General features: G+C 38.5%; 1 protein-coding gene across 3 annotated transcripts in view; it reads right to left on the bottom strand.

The window, feature by feature from the left end:
* SPHKAP (SPHK1 interactor, AKAP domain containing) overlaps positions 1–13,151 on the bottom strand; it is a gene marked incomplete at both ends in the record, with an annotated part of 140,133 nt that extends 126,982 nt beyond the window's left edge. For 2 of the 3 annotated variants that reach the window (XM_079710544.1, XM_079710545.1), the window contains one exon: positions 13,120–13,151. In XM_079710544.1, the coding sequence (XP_079566670.1) occupies positions 13,120–13,151 (32 nt within the window). The remainder of the gene's footprint in view (positions 1–13,119) is intronic. The other variant, XM_079710543.1, reaches the window with a different exon arrangement.
* Positions 13,152–14,584: the final 1,433 nt, after the last annotated feature.

The raw sequence follows: 14,584 nt of genomic DNA, 5'->3' as shown, positions 1-14,584 counted from the left end.
GGTTAGAAAGACTTTATTCAAGGTGATTACAATAAGGGAGAGAGACCAGAATTCAGTCTGAACTCAATTCCATTGAAACAAAGGGTGGAGATTTTTTAAGAACAAGGATGGTGGTGGTTGGTGGGGGGAGCATAGGCCATCATTTTTTGTTTGTTTGTTTGTTTTTGTTTTTGTGGTATGCCGGCCTCTCACTGTTGTGGCCTCTCCCGTTGTGGAGCACAGGCTCTGGACACGCAGGCTCAGTGGCCATGGCTCACGGGCCCAGCCACTCCGCGGCATGTGGGATCTTCCTGGACCAGGGCACGAACCCGTGTCCCCTGCATTGGCAGGCGGACTCTCAACCACTGCGCCACCAGGGAAGCCCCTAGGCCATCATTTTTGTTCATTGTCCTTACCCAAAGGAAAAAGAAACTCTTATATCTCCATGACATGGGATAGTTTCATAACTTGGGGCAAAGTACCCACAGAATTCAGGCTCCTACCCTCCCAAAGAAATTGGAAGATAGACATGTTATGTCCCATGATGTTTATATTTCAAACAGAAGTCTTCCAGGTCCTTAAGAAAGACATTCCTGGGTTGTAAAACTGGCAAGAGGCTTTTGAAAAGATTTATATCTCAGAGGGGCAGAGAAAGAATTTAAAAGTATAAGTTATCTAGAAAAAAAAAACCTCTAAGAAAAGATAAGTCTGGTCCTGGAGTCAGGAAGATGATGACTAAAGTTTAGGCAAGATGAGGGAAATGTTAAGTTCATCTTGGTCAATGGACTGTGGGTCTTTCATCATCGAGCTCTTGGCTTCTTCTCCACCCTTATTTCTCATCACAGAAGACCATGCACCTCACTTCTATGCCATCCTCACTATATCTGAGGAAATAATTTCCATATAAGTGTGTGTTTAAAATCTCTCTCCAGACTGCTGCTGGGAATGTGTCTTGGTGCTAGGAACCTGAAGCCATTAGAGTCCTGTTCATTAGGAAAGGAAGCAAAGGGAACTGGCATTCACTACCTTCAGCTGCAAGATAAGGCTTTTAATATAAAACCATCATTTTAGAGAAGACAGAAATGAGTCAAAATATAGATTGGAGAGGAGGAAATTCAGTTTAGTGTGATGTTTTGAATGAATCTGAGAGTTGATACTGTCAGTGGAATCTGTGGGCTTGGAAGTAGGGGAGGTGGAATATTGTATTAATCATGTTAGTCTTCTCCATGATCATGATATTCAAATGGTCTTTAGCTGGATCTGTGTGAACCTTCTAAATGAAATATTGTAATATACAGGCATACCTCATTTTATTGCACTTTGCAGATATTGCTTTTTATTTTATTTTATTTTATTTTATTTTTTTACAAATTGAAGGTTTGTGACAGTCCTATGTCAAGCAAGTCTATTGGTGTCATTTTTCTAACAGCACTTGCTCGCTTCTTGTCTCTGTAAAATTTCAGTAATTCTTGCAATAGTACAAACTTTTAAGTCATTAATATATTTGTTATGGTGATCTATGATCAGTGATCTTTGATTTTACTCTTGCAAAAAGATTATGACTCGATGAAGCCTCAGATGATGCTTAGCATTTTTAGCAATAGTGTTTTAAAATTAAGGTGTGTACATTGTTTTTTTAGACATAATGCCACTGCACACTTAATAGACTAGAGTGTAGTGTAAACTGTGATCTTTAGAGGAAGGTTTGAGTTAGTAAAGGGAGCCCAGGGAAAGCTTCACTGAGAATCTAGCTTCTAAAGAATGAATAGGAATTAATCAGGTAAAGAAGAGGAAGGCATCCAGGTAAAGAGACCTGGTGTGTAGGAATGACCAAAAGTAGATCAAAGTAGCTGGTGCTTAGACAGTGAGGGAGAATGTAAGGCAAGGAAAGATTGGATAGGAAGGTAATTGTGAGTCTATGTGAGACATTGTTGGCATTCTCAGTAGATGTAAGCGAGAGGCTACTGAATTGGTCCAATCTAGAAACAATGCTATTTTGCTTCAGAATGATAGTGATTGAATTGTCACCTGCTACATGAATTTCAGCCATCAGTGAGGAAAAAAAAGGTTTATGAGATATTTGCTCAGAAGCACAAATCCTCATGACACTTAATCCAAATTTACAAACTTCACCTGATTAGAACCTTTGATTCTTTGTTCTTGCCACCTTTACCTCCAAGCTTTTGTGCCCTTCCATTAAGTATGTGTTAATCAGTTGTAATGTCTTGTTTGTAGGGTAGCCAGTACCATAGGCAGAAATGATTCTGGGTTTGCTATTTACTATGTTGTATTAAATCAGAGCATGTTTCAAACTCACATTCCTTCACAAGTATAATTCGTGAACAAAAAATGGTGAGCCAGGGGAAGGAGTCAGTAGAAGATGAAAGATGTTAAAAATTACTCAGAATTCACTCTGTTTTTATTTTTGATAGACTTTGGTTGTAAACCATTCATATTCTTTCTTTAAGAAATTACTCTTGAGCCATGTAGGGTCAGGCATCAGACTCTTCAGAGCCTAGGATTGGCTGTTTCTATGCACTTTAATTCCAAACAGATGAGGTTAGGGGGAAAAAGTAGGTGCCCAGAATGAGAAACCCTTTTCATGCTTGTTGTCTTTTAAAAATTGCATTTGAGAATCAGAAGAATTCAGTTGGAGAATTTAGGTGAATTTCAGTAATTAATTATGACATAGGTACTACTTTATGGAAAAGTCTCTTAGATTTGAATTATACTAATTGACCAAATCAGTCAGATTCTTCCCCTTGATTATCTATTGGTAAGTTTTATCTTAGTTTAAACTTGAACAAGACCACTAAATGGGTCATTTTTAATAAATTATATTCATGCATCCACTCAAAAGTTGTCAATATTTAGTGGAGAGAATTCAATAAAATAGTTGTTTACTGTTAATATTGACAACGGGGATTGTGTTGCACACATATATCATGTATTTCTATACTAACTTGACTTTGAGAAGCAACAGGAGTTAGGAAGGGTATAGAGGTTGATAGAAACCACAGAGAGAGGGAACCCAGCCTTTCTTAGAGTAAGTGCCATGAGAAGGTGGTAGAACTCTGGAAGGAATGGCTATGTTGAGCTGACAGAAGCCAAACCATTAAGTATTAGGGCTCTGAGATAAATCAAAGATCCCGTTGTCCCACTGTTAAAGTGCGCAGAAAGTGATTGCATGTCAGTGGAAAACAAGATATCATCAGAAACAATGATAGATTGGGGATTACAGACACTACCCAATTTTTTCTCATAGGTTTGGATTCTTGTGAGATCATAGAGAGGGAAAGAGAGTCCCTTTAATGACTGAGATGGATTATTAAGCCGATTGAGTCATATGGAGACTAGATAGATAGGGATTGAATTTTTAAATAACAAAGAAAATTATATTTATTGTACACTTAGCACATGTTAGGGGCAAACTATTTTTGATTGAATTCCATCAGCTTTTGTGCCCACCATGTAAGATGCAGCTTAAGGTACCTAAGTGACATATTCTCACTGCCCCTCTCCATTTTGTACATTTGTTTCTTCTCTCTCTCTCTCTCTCAGTTTATACCCCTCTCCTTCCTTTATTGAATAAGAGATACTGAACAGACAACTGTACCTAATTATAATGTGCATAATTGGTCAACGTGAGTGTTTTCAAATGCGAGCAGTATTTTTTTCCAGCTTTTCTGAAATATAATTGGTATATAACAATGTGTAAATTTAAGATGTACGATGTAATATGATTTGATATATGCACATGTTGCCAAATAGTTTCCACCATAAGGTTAGTTAACATGTCTGTCAGTTTACATGATTACCATTTCTTTTTTGTGTGTGGTGAGAACTTTTAAAATCTACTCTTTCAGCAATTTTCAAATATACAATACAGTTGTCTCTCGTTATCTGAGGGGGGAATTGTTACAAGACCCACTTTAGATACCAAAATCCACAGATGCTCAGGTCTCAAGGTTGGTCTTCCTTATCTGTGGGTTCTGCATCTACAGATTCAACAAGCTTTGGATCATAAACATAGTACAGAATGTGCAGTTGGTTGAATTTGAGGATGCAGTAGCCACAGATGCAGGCAGTGGACTGTCTGTACTAAATAAATACATTAATGAATGTATTTTGTTTTTAAAGGCTTATATCTGTCTTACATTTGACTCTAATCCTCCAAAAACAAGGCTTGTTTCTGTGGTAGCATTTTTTTTGCCCTCCTCAGACGCATAAAGGGACCCATTATAGGGATTAGTGATTTGCTGACTGTGAGGGATTAGACGTGGATCTGTTTCATCCAGGCCTTGGTCACCACAGACACTGTCAGAAGACCTACCACACGGTTTTAATCCAATTAATATACTTGTTGCCTTTTAGACTCTGATCAACACGGTAGTCTTATAGAAAGGGAGAAGAAAATAATTGATATTTATCCTGGAACACTGTTTGGTGTTTTTCATTCATTCAACTCAAATTACTTTCTGTATATTAAAAATGGACTAATTATTGTGAGATATTTTGGAAACAGAAAGACCTCTTTAGTCTTAACTACAGTGGAGAATTTTCCAGCAGATTGTTTGAGGTTTTTGAAATAGTCAATTGTACCTGCATTACTTCATTAGATAATTCACTCATCTATAAGATAACGTTTGGAAAAATGGAAAAGATTTTCAGCAGTGCCTTCACTGGAGAAAATCTGGTAAATTTAAAGTCATTGGAAAGTGTCCCCCCAAGATCAGGTGTCCTTGTTATTCATTTTCCAGTCTTTTCAGTTAAAAGTTTGTATAAGAAAGCAAAAGTTTCATTAACTAATGGACTGACAGCTCACAATTACTCTCCAGCGAGGATCCCTCCCTGCTTAACTTGAGTGTTTATCTCTGCCCATGGCATCAACACCTTTGGTAGTTGCCTGTTGGTGATTTAAGATGTCGTGAGGTTTATTTAAATAAAACAATAATAAATTGAAACGGCAAATCTCACATAAAATGCAGGATTTCAGAAAGGAGAAGAATATGACGTGGGAGAACTCTTTACCACATATCAAACTGTCGGCAAATGAGAGTCTGTCTGAGCGAGATCAGTTAAGATCGGAAGAAGAGAAAATCAGTGAGGTTCGTGACATGACAGATATTTCACAAGGGACTGATTTGAGAATCAGACTTAAAGGAACAATTGGCACAACTGATGAGGCTACTGAATATATTTACAGAACTGACATTCTTTATGATATTGTGACAAAAAGTGACCCAATAACATACAACTTTAAAGGAAAAATTATGATCTTCCAATCCGATCAACACCAGATTCATTATTTGTTTACTACATAATTCACACTTTCTATTTTTAAAATATTGATAAATTGAACTGATTTTTATAAATTTTATTATTCTTAAAGATAAATTCCTAATCAAACATATTTTGTTCACTATTTAATGACATTTAGTCTTTGTAGGAAATTTATGTGCCCTTTTCCAGGTTCCAATTATCCTCACATGATGAAATGACATTCAAGTCACTAGGTTTCATTCTTTCCTTTCAAGTAAACAAATATTTTTTTATTTTTATATGATTTTTGGTCTGAATTACCCAGACAAATTATTGAATTTTTTGTCTGCATAAACTAAGTGGAAGAACTGGCTGATCAAACTGTAATTGAACAGATAGATCTATCCATAGGCACAATGTATCAGAAGTCATTTATTGAATTCTTATTCTGTTCTTTTTATTATTTTCAAAATTATAGATTTTTAGGACAGAAACAACTAAGTATGTTGTTTAACTTATGTTAACACTGAAGTATGGGAGAAAATGATCAATTCTTCTTGTATCTTTGGAAGCAAAACTAAATATTTTTAAATTCCTATTATTTTATTTAATGCTTTTTAATACCTGAGCAAAGTAGTCTGAAATGTAAAATGTGCAAACTAAAAATGGCACTTTTAGGTAATAATACCCTTGATACAAATTGATATTCATTACGTATCCACATACATTTAAAATAAATGTGTAACATCATGTTTAATAAGTAATTGAGAATTACATCCCACAAAACTTTCACATTTTATTTTACATTTATTCTAAAACAGCTGGTTTTACTTTAATGTTAATAATCTAATAATCACTTTGAAGAAACTGCTTATGACTTTTCAGATACAGTCAGTCTTTCATCAAAGAAAGTCTAATTAAATATGAATGACCATTGATCCATATGAGTTCCAATTTGTCACAATCAATTTAATTCTTCTAATACAGAGGAACATTATTCTTTTGCATTACTTATAAAGAAACTGATTAATTGACTGCATGATTAGTTTAATGATGGATATCCATCTTGTTCCACTAAAAATTTATGACAGCTAACAGAAAATATATATACAATAAAATGGTCGAACGTAAGTTAAAACTCAGGAAAATAGGCATTATGGCAAGAGGTTAGTATCATGGTTAAAAAGAGCATAGATATTTAAGTTGTAACTCCTACACTGTTGTCATAATTAAACTTTTAACTTGTTTCTGGCATTTCTGGCAGCTGAAGTGAAATGGAGACATAAGCAATCATAAAAATATTATTTTTCTTAAGGAAAAATAAGGAAGGTATTTAGACATAGGTGATTGACAAGTTCTGTTGTACCCCAAAATTCCAAGAGATTCCAACTACATTTTGGAGCTAACTATTATTATTATTTTAAATAAACCCAATGCAGTGGTAAGTGTAGGAATCAGATGGTCAGGATTTCATTCTTGGCCCCACCTATAAATATTTTTATGATTTGATTAATTCATTTAACTTTTCTTGACTTCAGTTTTTTAATCTGTAAATGAAAAGGGCTGAGCAAGGTGGCCATTACCAATGTCCTCTGGAGCTCCAACATCCCATGCTCGATGGGTTCCCATTTCCTCAGCACAGAGAGAAAGGGATGTGATATTTCAAAAGGCATATCTTGTAGGTAACTTTCTCATTAGGGAAAACTTGTTTTAAGAAGTTAGGGGTCAACTCTCCTTCATGTCAATGCGCTGAGAATCAGAAAGAGAACTGATCAGTTTGGTTAGCCTGAGAGTGGTCACTTAGGAAATGAAAAGAGAATCTAGTCGTGGGGTGCTGGGTATCAACCTCCTAGTATGTCTCCTTCCTCACAAAGCCCAAATGCCACCAAGAAGGTATGCAAGGAGGGCAGGAACTGGGTCTTCCTCTATCCCAGAATCATGAAGGTGTCAGGAGAGAGTGCTGCCTGATTGACTCTCCAATCTTCCTCTTCTCATGGAGACATGTTACCAAAAATCAGTGTTTTGACAATCACTGTGAAACAGAGAAGCAGCTAACGTGGGATTTCAGGTCTAATGTCATAGTCTATCTTGAAAATTGTGTGGAGTCAAAATAACCTTTGAAAATTCTTTAAGAAGCTTATAAATCATGGCATGTTGGATTTTGTGAAAAAGTCTAATAAAGTTTTGTTTTTTGGTGTGTGCATACTATATAGAAATATACAATATGTGATAGAAATACAAGTTAAACATAAGCTTACCATATTTTTAATAATGAAAGAGAGACAGAGAAATGGAAGAATAAAAAAGGAAAATGAACGTGTAGTATTGAATTTGCATGAGTTAAATGTGTAGATGATGCCCTACTGTGCCCTTAAATAGCAGCAGCTGTGTGAGACTCTGAAATGGGCAGTGTATGAATTGATATCAGGATGAGTGAGATTCCTAGTTCACACTCCATGTCCTTAGGAGGAGAGACCTACAGGTCACTGTATTTATTGTTATTGCCTAGAACTAGTCTATAAGGCTTGGTTCCTGACTGATTCAACAATTAGGGTGAATTCCATTCTCTGAACTGGGCTTTCTTTTGGATGGGTGAGTGTTGCTTTGGTTTTTTTTTTTTTTTTTTAATGCCTTGATTTTGCTTGTACATTTCAAGAGAATAAGATGCTCATCCATATCATGCCCAGTTGAGAGTCACTGCTACAATAAAGGTCATGGCATTATAGACAGAAGTGAAAGGGACCCAGAAGATCAGTATATGTAGGGTATACGTTATTGTAAACAGGAGGAGGTGGAGAATCAACAAGTCAAGCAATTAATTCCACAGTCACAACCGTTAAGTTCAGAACAAAATTAAGCACTACATCTCCCAATAGTCTCCCAATATCCAATACACCATTTTTTCCTCTTCCCCTCTTTACAATTCCTTCAACCACAGAGTAAAACTCCATTCAAATGAACAATACTAGATGAAGGTGCTCTTTGTGAATGAGATGAGTTCTAATAGTTCATTTGCAAATTGATTATCTGGCAGCAGATACATATTTTACTAAAGGAGCCACAGGGATGGAGATCAGGGGCCCCTAAAAGTGTCAGGATGTGAAAAGTAGCATAAATGGTGGGTTTCAAGGCTTCTTTTTTTTTTTTTTTTGACATCTTTACTGGAGTATAATTGCTTTACAGTGGTGTGTTAGTTTCTGCTTTATAACAAAGTGAATCAGTTATACATATACATATGTTCCCATATCTCTTCCCTCTTGTGTCTCCCTCCCTCCAACCCTTCCTATCCCACCCCTCCAGGTGGTCACAAAGCACCGAGCTGATTTCCCTGTGCTATGCAGCTGCTTCCCACTAGCTATCTACCTTACGTTTGGTAGTGTATATATGTCCATGCCTCTCGCTTCTTATAATATTTCTATGGGAAACTGTCCTCACAGTTTCCATCTCTTCTTCAGATATGTATTATCGTTCAGCAGTGTAGGATCTCAGAGTCCTGAGCACCAGGACTTTCTAATTTCTAGTTTCTTTCTCTATAATAAATAGCACCTCCTGGGCAGTGTTTCCCTGAGAATTATAAATTGAGGAATGTGGCCACATCAGCCCTGGGTTTGTAAAGAACATGCATCCCAAGATAGAGAATAATCTCAAGTTTAGATTTAAGACAGAATCTGATATTTGCCCCTGATCCCCAACTTGCTAAGAGTGATAGATTAATTTTTTTCTGAGAGTTTCTGATAAATAGAAAAATAGAAATGTAAATGTGCTCTTGAATTTCTCTTTTTATTTAAATTTGAAAACAGATAATCTTTCAATAAAAAGTTGTTGATGGAGGACTTTAGTCTAGTTTATAGCATTGGGTTGCTTGTGCCATTAAAAAAATTGTTTGTTTGTTTTTCCCGTAAAACTAATGTTCTTAGAGACAAAATTTTGATTCTGATGGGCTTTAGTTTTACTGCTAGGTTAAACTTAGTCTTGGTTAAAATCAGCTAATGGGAAATTTAAATCAAAATCGCTATTTTTCAAAAGTCTGTCTTTAATGTGTTTTGGAGGGGGGAAATTAGGTGTTTGGGATTAGCATATCTACACACTACTATATATAAAATAGATAATCAACAAGGACCTACTGTATAGCACGGGGAACTCTACTCAATATTCTGTAATAACCTAAGTGGGAAAATTATCTGAAAAAGAATGGATATATGTATATGTATAACTGAATCACTTTGCTGTACACCTGAAACTAACACAACATTGTAAATCACCTATACTCCAATAAAACACCTGACATTATTACTGAAACAGAATCCAGTAAGCCAAACAGAATAAAAAGAACAAAACTAAATTATAAAAAGTGCAAGTGATTTAGAAAATAAGAGAAGCCTTCTTTCTTAAATTTCAAATTCAAGCTTAGATATGGTCAAGGTGACAAATTATTTCTGTTTGCAAAAGTGGTATTTTCAGCATTTGCTGGCTTTAAACGAAGATCTGGCTTTTAGACTGCCCCCATGTGTTCTAATGATATCAGTGTTTGTCCAAACTCTGCACCAGGATCTCTTCCCCTCTACCCCCATTTAAAATAAAGTGTGGATTTTCAATCAATACAAAAAGAAAACTGAACTTGAAGTCAGAAGAACTTTGTAGACAACCTAGCTCTGCTGCATACTACTGTGTAGATTTAAAATCTAATTATTTTCTTCATTTAATTTCCTTTTACTTCAATTTTTTCAATAAGGAAGTGGAGACAATTATATCTGTCATAATTAATTCACAGGGATGTGATGATCAAATAATTTAATATATGGGATAACACTTAATAAAATACCAACTTTACTATCCACACACTAGTTACCAATGTAAGTGAGACCGACTTTCCTTTTGTAAGAGGTAACTATGTATTGTAGTACAATGTACTACCGCAATAGGACACTGGGTGAGAATCCTGGATTCTGTTTTATTTTCATAATTCCTAGTTATGTAAGCTTAACAAATCAAATAAACTTTTTGTAAAAGAGATGACTAAAGAATCTCTACCCAAACTTTTAGATCTAAAAAAACAAAACATCCCTCTTTTTTTTTTTTTCCTTGAACTAGACTACTAGTCAGAAAACATTTGGGTTCTGGGTCTACAATGCAACTAACACAGGAAAATTTCATCCTTCCACAGCTCAGCTTCCTTCTTTGAGACACCTTCCAGCTTTGATAAACAGTGGTTTTAAGAAATCTGTAATGTAATCCACATAACATTGCACATTTAAAGATGAAAATATTCAAAGTAAAACCTCATTGGAGCTTTCACAGAGGTAAGGTAATATAGTGGGATAACTCAAAAAAACATAAATAATTCCTTTTTAAAAAACCATCCTTCAAAATTTCTAAAGTATATGAATCAAATAAAATTATAAGATCAATCTCCACAGAATACTGTGATTAAAATTTCAGTAATTTATATCTTTGATTCATTAAAACATTTAAAATTCAACACAAAAATATATAATTAACTTGATATATTACAAAATCATTTTGTCATATCTGCCCAATTGTTAGAGTGTCAAATTGTTTTATAATTCTTAAGAGAAACAGTGATTTATCATCACCAGCTTAATTTTATTAGATACTGAAAATATTTCAGATTTAGGCAACACAGATATTGATTTATAACAATTTGATTTTCCCCTTGACTGCCATTTTCTTGAAAAGTTTGTATAAAGTACCATCATCAATTATCTAAATTTCAAAGCTTTGTGGACAAGTGGTACAATGAATATAATATTTCTACTGTTTTAAAATTCTAGCTCATTTTTGGCATATCAATTAAATATTATAGAAAGAAAATTGGATTTCTTGTAGTCAATGAAATAGGCAATAAAATGAACTGAATCTTTTTATATGAATAAGGACCCTAATAAAGTAGCTGAATTATTACACTGAGTGGTAGAAATGTGACGTGTCTTGGTGAATAAATAGTAATATTCAAAAGGTTTAATTTGCTTCAGCTGATGTTAATTCTATATTAACATTTTTACAGGCTACTACAAGATACAGAGCAATTTCATTGCAGTTAGTTTGCTCTTTAGAAGGTCATTTTAGAGTACTGCAATAGAAATAATTTTAAGGAGTTATTGGCATAATGAGTTTCTAATATTTTAGAAAATGTCTCAGCATTTGAATAGATATATAATCCCGATTCGAGCACGACAGTATTGATCAGCAAAACTGGATTTAGAGCAAGCACTCTCCTATCGAAAATGTCTCTATTGGGATGTTGGAACCACACAGCTCACCGTTTCAATACTAAAGACCTCAGGCTGTAGAACAGACAGTGCAGAAAGTGAGCCCCCAGTTTGCTTGACTTTCAAATGCCTCACACGTTAAACTAAAAATAATGACTGTCTATCTATCTATCTATCTATCTACCCATCTATTTAAAGTTTTAAGAAGTATTCCTGTGGTTCTTATTGTCCTTTTCATACATTAGGATGGAATGGAATGACTTAGTGGTAGTTTGACCGTGTTTGGCTTCACAGAGATTTGAGCAGCTTCAGGCCATGCTTACAAATCCTTTTAGAGCCCTTTGCTAACCCGCCAGGGAAGGGATGCTCAAAGAGGAAATGCCTGTGGAGTTGGGAAAGCTCTATTTCCTTACGGAATATAATTACTTCAAGCCTCTAGATGGCAGCCTTTAACAGGGTTGAAAAGCGGTGTCCATCCTCCTCTACCACTCCCCACTTCAGTCCCACCACCAGCTCGACTACTTGGCAAAATAGTATCAGCTCCGTGTGTGCTTTAGCCTGTGGATGTTGGATTTAAGTGCTCTCCAAGAATTCGCGCTTCATGTTTATCCCAGTGCCTGAAACGCGGCTGGAAGCTGCCTAAACGTTTGCTTGGGGAAAAGAATGGTCAACACGAAGCCCCTTTTGCCTAGGAAAGGTGGGGCTGTGCAGGCGGCAGTGAGACATCTTCAGCCCTGGGCGGCAGCATCCCGTGCTCTCGGTGCGCACGCTCCGCGCGGAGCACAGAGAGCGCAAAAGCCACCTGCCCGGCTGGCGGAACCCAACCAGTGATCGCCTCAATTCACCCCTGGGGTTTATGCGGGTAGAACTATTAAAATCTGTTTCTTCAATTCGCAAAGGACTGAGTTGGAAGGACCGCGGAGTAGAGGCAAAGGGAGAGGAGACAGGACGAAACGCAAATCAGGGAAAACGTGTTGCTGCCCCCTGGCAGCGTCTAAGGTGGCGGGCCCGACTCCCCCGTCTGCGGACCCCAGGGCTGGTGTGGCCAGAGATGCTAAGGAGGAACTCGCAGCCTGGCAGGAGGTTGGGGGCAGCTGAGGCGGGTGGGACTCGGGGCGGACAGAGGTCTTTTCTATCCAGGGTCTCCAGTCGGTCGGGCGTTAGGGGCAATCGCTCCCATCTCTATCTCCCCAGCCCAGCAACCGCAGACACTCGCCCGGGTCCGGAGGGACGGGATGTAGGGGTACTTTACCCTAGTCCTGCTCCGTCCTATTTTCATCCCTACCTTGGAACCTGTCTCTCTACAAGGCGCGAAACCTCTCCAGGCTGGGTCCACAGAAAGTCCAAGCTCCAGGCTTCCCCAGCGCCCCCGCCCTAGAGCCTGACACGAGCTCTCTCCCACCCTGTGCTGATCTGGCTCGCAGGCTCACCCAGCACCGCTCCCTGTGGGCCAGTTGACAGGGCCCTCGATCTTCCTTAGAGCTCCTCGCACAGCCGCGGCCGGACTTAATTGTAAGTTCAGAGTCCTCGGTTTCCGCGCGAGCCCCGTACAGACCGCGGCGCCCGCAGGGCAAGTTCGTGAGCGACTCGTAGCAGAGAACGGAGACTGATGGGCGTTGGGTTGGGCAGAGGGGGAAGCAGGTCTTACCTCGGTGTGGAGAGCAGGGAGTTGCCATCCATTGTCTATGGGCGCGTTGAGAAGAAAGACTGAAAGTGCGGGCGAGGGATGGGAAGTCTGCGGTGCTAGGACCCGGTTCCCAGAGCGCAGAGACAGACGCGCGCGGGCACGGAGGCGCGCAGGCTGGGACTACCGCGGCCAGGTGCTGTCTGAGCCTCTCTCCTCCCGGGCGGGGAAGCGTTGCACCCTGCGACCGCCAGATAGTCTCCTCCCAGGCGTCCCCTCTGATCTTGCGAGTGCGCTTGGCCAAAGCTCCAACCCTTCTACCCGGCTCCTGCCCTCCTCCAAGGCAACTCCAGTCTTCGTTGCCAGTGGCACCTTCTGAGTTTTCCTTGCCTCTCCCGGTGCCCAGCAGAGGTGACTCCGACAGAATTTCTCTCCCCGCCTCAAAGTCTCGTCCCCTTCTCTCTGTCTCTCTCTCTGTCTCTCTCTCTCTCTGGGAAAGCAGTCTGAACCCTGAAGTTGTTCACCCACTTTCCCACATTCAGGCTCTACTCCTGGCAATGCCTACATTCCCCACTGGTCGTGCACCACCCCTTTGGCTGCCTCTCTCAATTTTATTTTTATTTGTCTTCTACCATGTCTTCTACCATTCCTCACTCAGAGCAATGCTCTTTGATCTGCCAACTATTTTGCCTTTGCTTGGACTAGACTCTATTCTCACAATTCTGCAACAAACTCATTTTGCTTAATTGTGACTCACTCATACCTCATCTGTTAGAAGCCTGTGTGCACACAGTGATTTCAGAACCTATGACAGTGGTCATCCATCAGAGGCCAGCACCAGGCCCTGGAAGGAAGGACTGTCACAAAAATAATCTGTATTTTCTGCTTCAGTGTCTCCTTGAGCAAAAATGACAATTGTTTTAAGAAGGAAGACATTGATAATAGCAAATGACTGTTAAGATGAGGGTGCTGTTCACAGGGAGATCAGCTCGGTGCTTTGTGACCGCCTGGAGGGGTGGGATGGGGAGGGTGGGAGGGAGGGAGATGCATGAGGGAGGGGATGTGGGAACAGATGTATATGTATGACTGATTCACTTTGTTATAAAGCAGAAACTAATAAAAAAATAAATAAATAAATAAAAAATAAATAAATGAAGGATTAAAAAAAAAAGATGAGGGTGCTGTTGATTATGATATTTTTTTATTAAATAAAAAACAATTTTAAAGAAAACTATGGGACTTCCACAAATGGGAAGATAGAGGACATGCACTTGGCCCTATTCCTCCTGGTAATCACAAATAAAAGCTCTGGAGATGGTAAAACAAACATAAGAAGACAAAAGGATAGACAGAAGAAGGTGGGCAAGCTAGAGACCTTGGGACCCAAGAGTAACAAGATAGTGAGTTCCTGGGGTTTTCTTTTGGCCTCAGATGTCCCAGACTTGGAGCTGAAGGAGCTGACAAAACCAGAAATGTCCGTGAATGCAGA

This window comes from Hyperoodon ampullatus (genome assembly GCF_949752795.1).
Source record: "Hyperoodon ampullatus genome assembly, chromosome: 8".
Taxonomy (NCBI): Eukaryota; Metazoa; Chordata; class Mammalia; order Artiodactyla; family Ziphiidae; genus Hyperoodon; species Hyperoodon ampullatus.
This window is presented reverse-complemented; position numbering and strand designations above follow the sequence as displayed.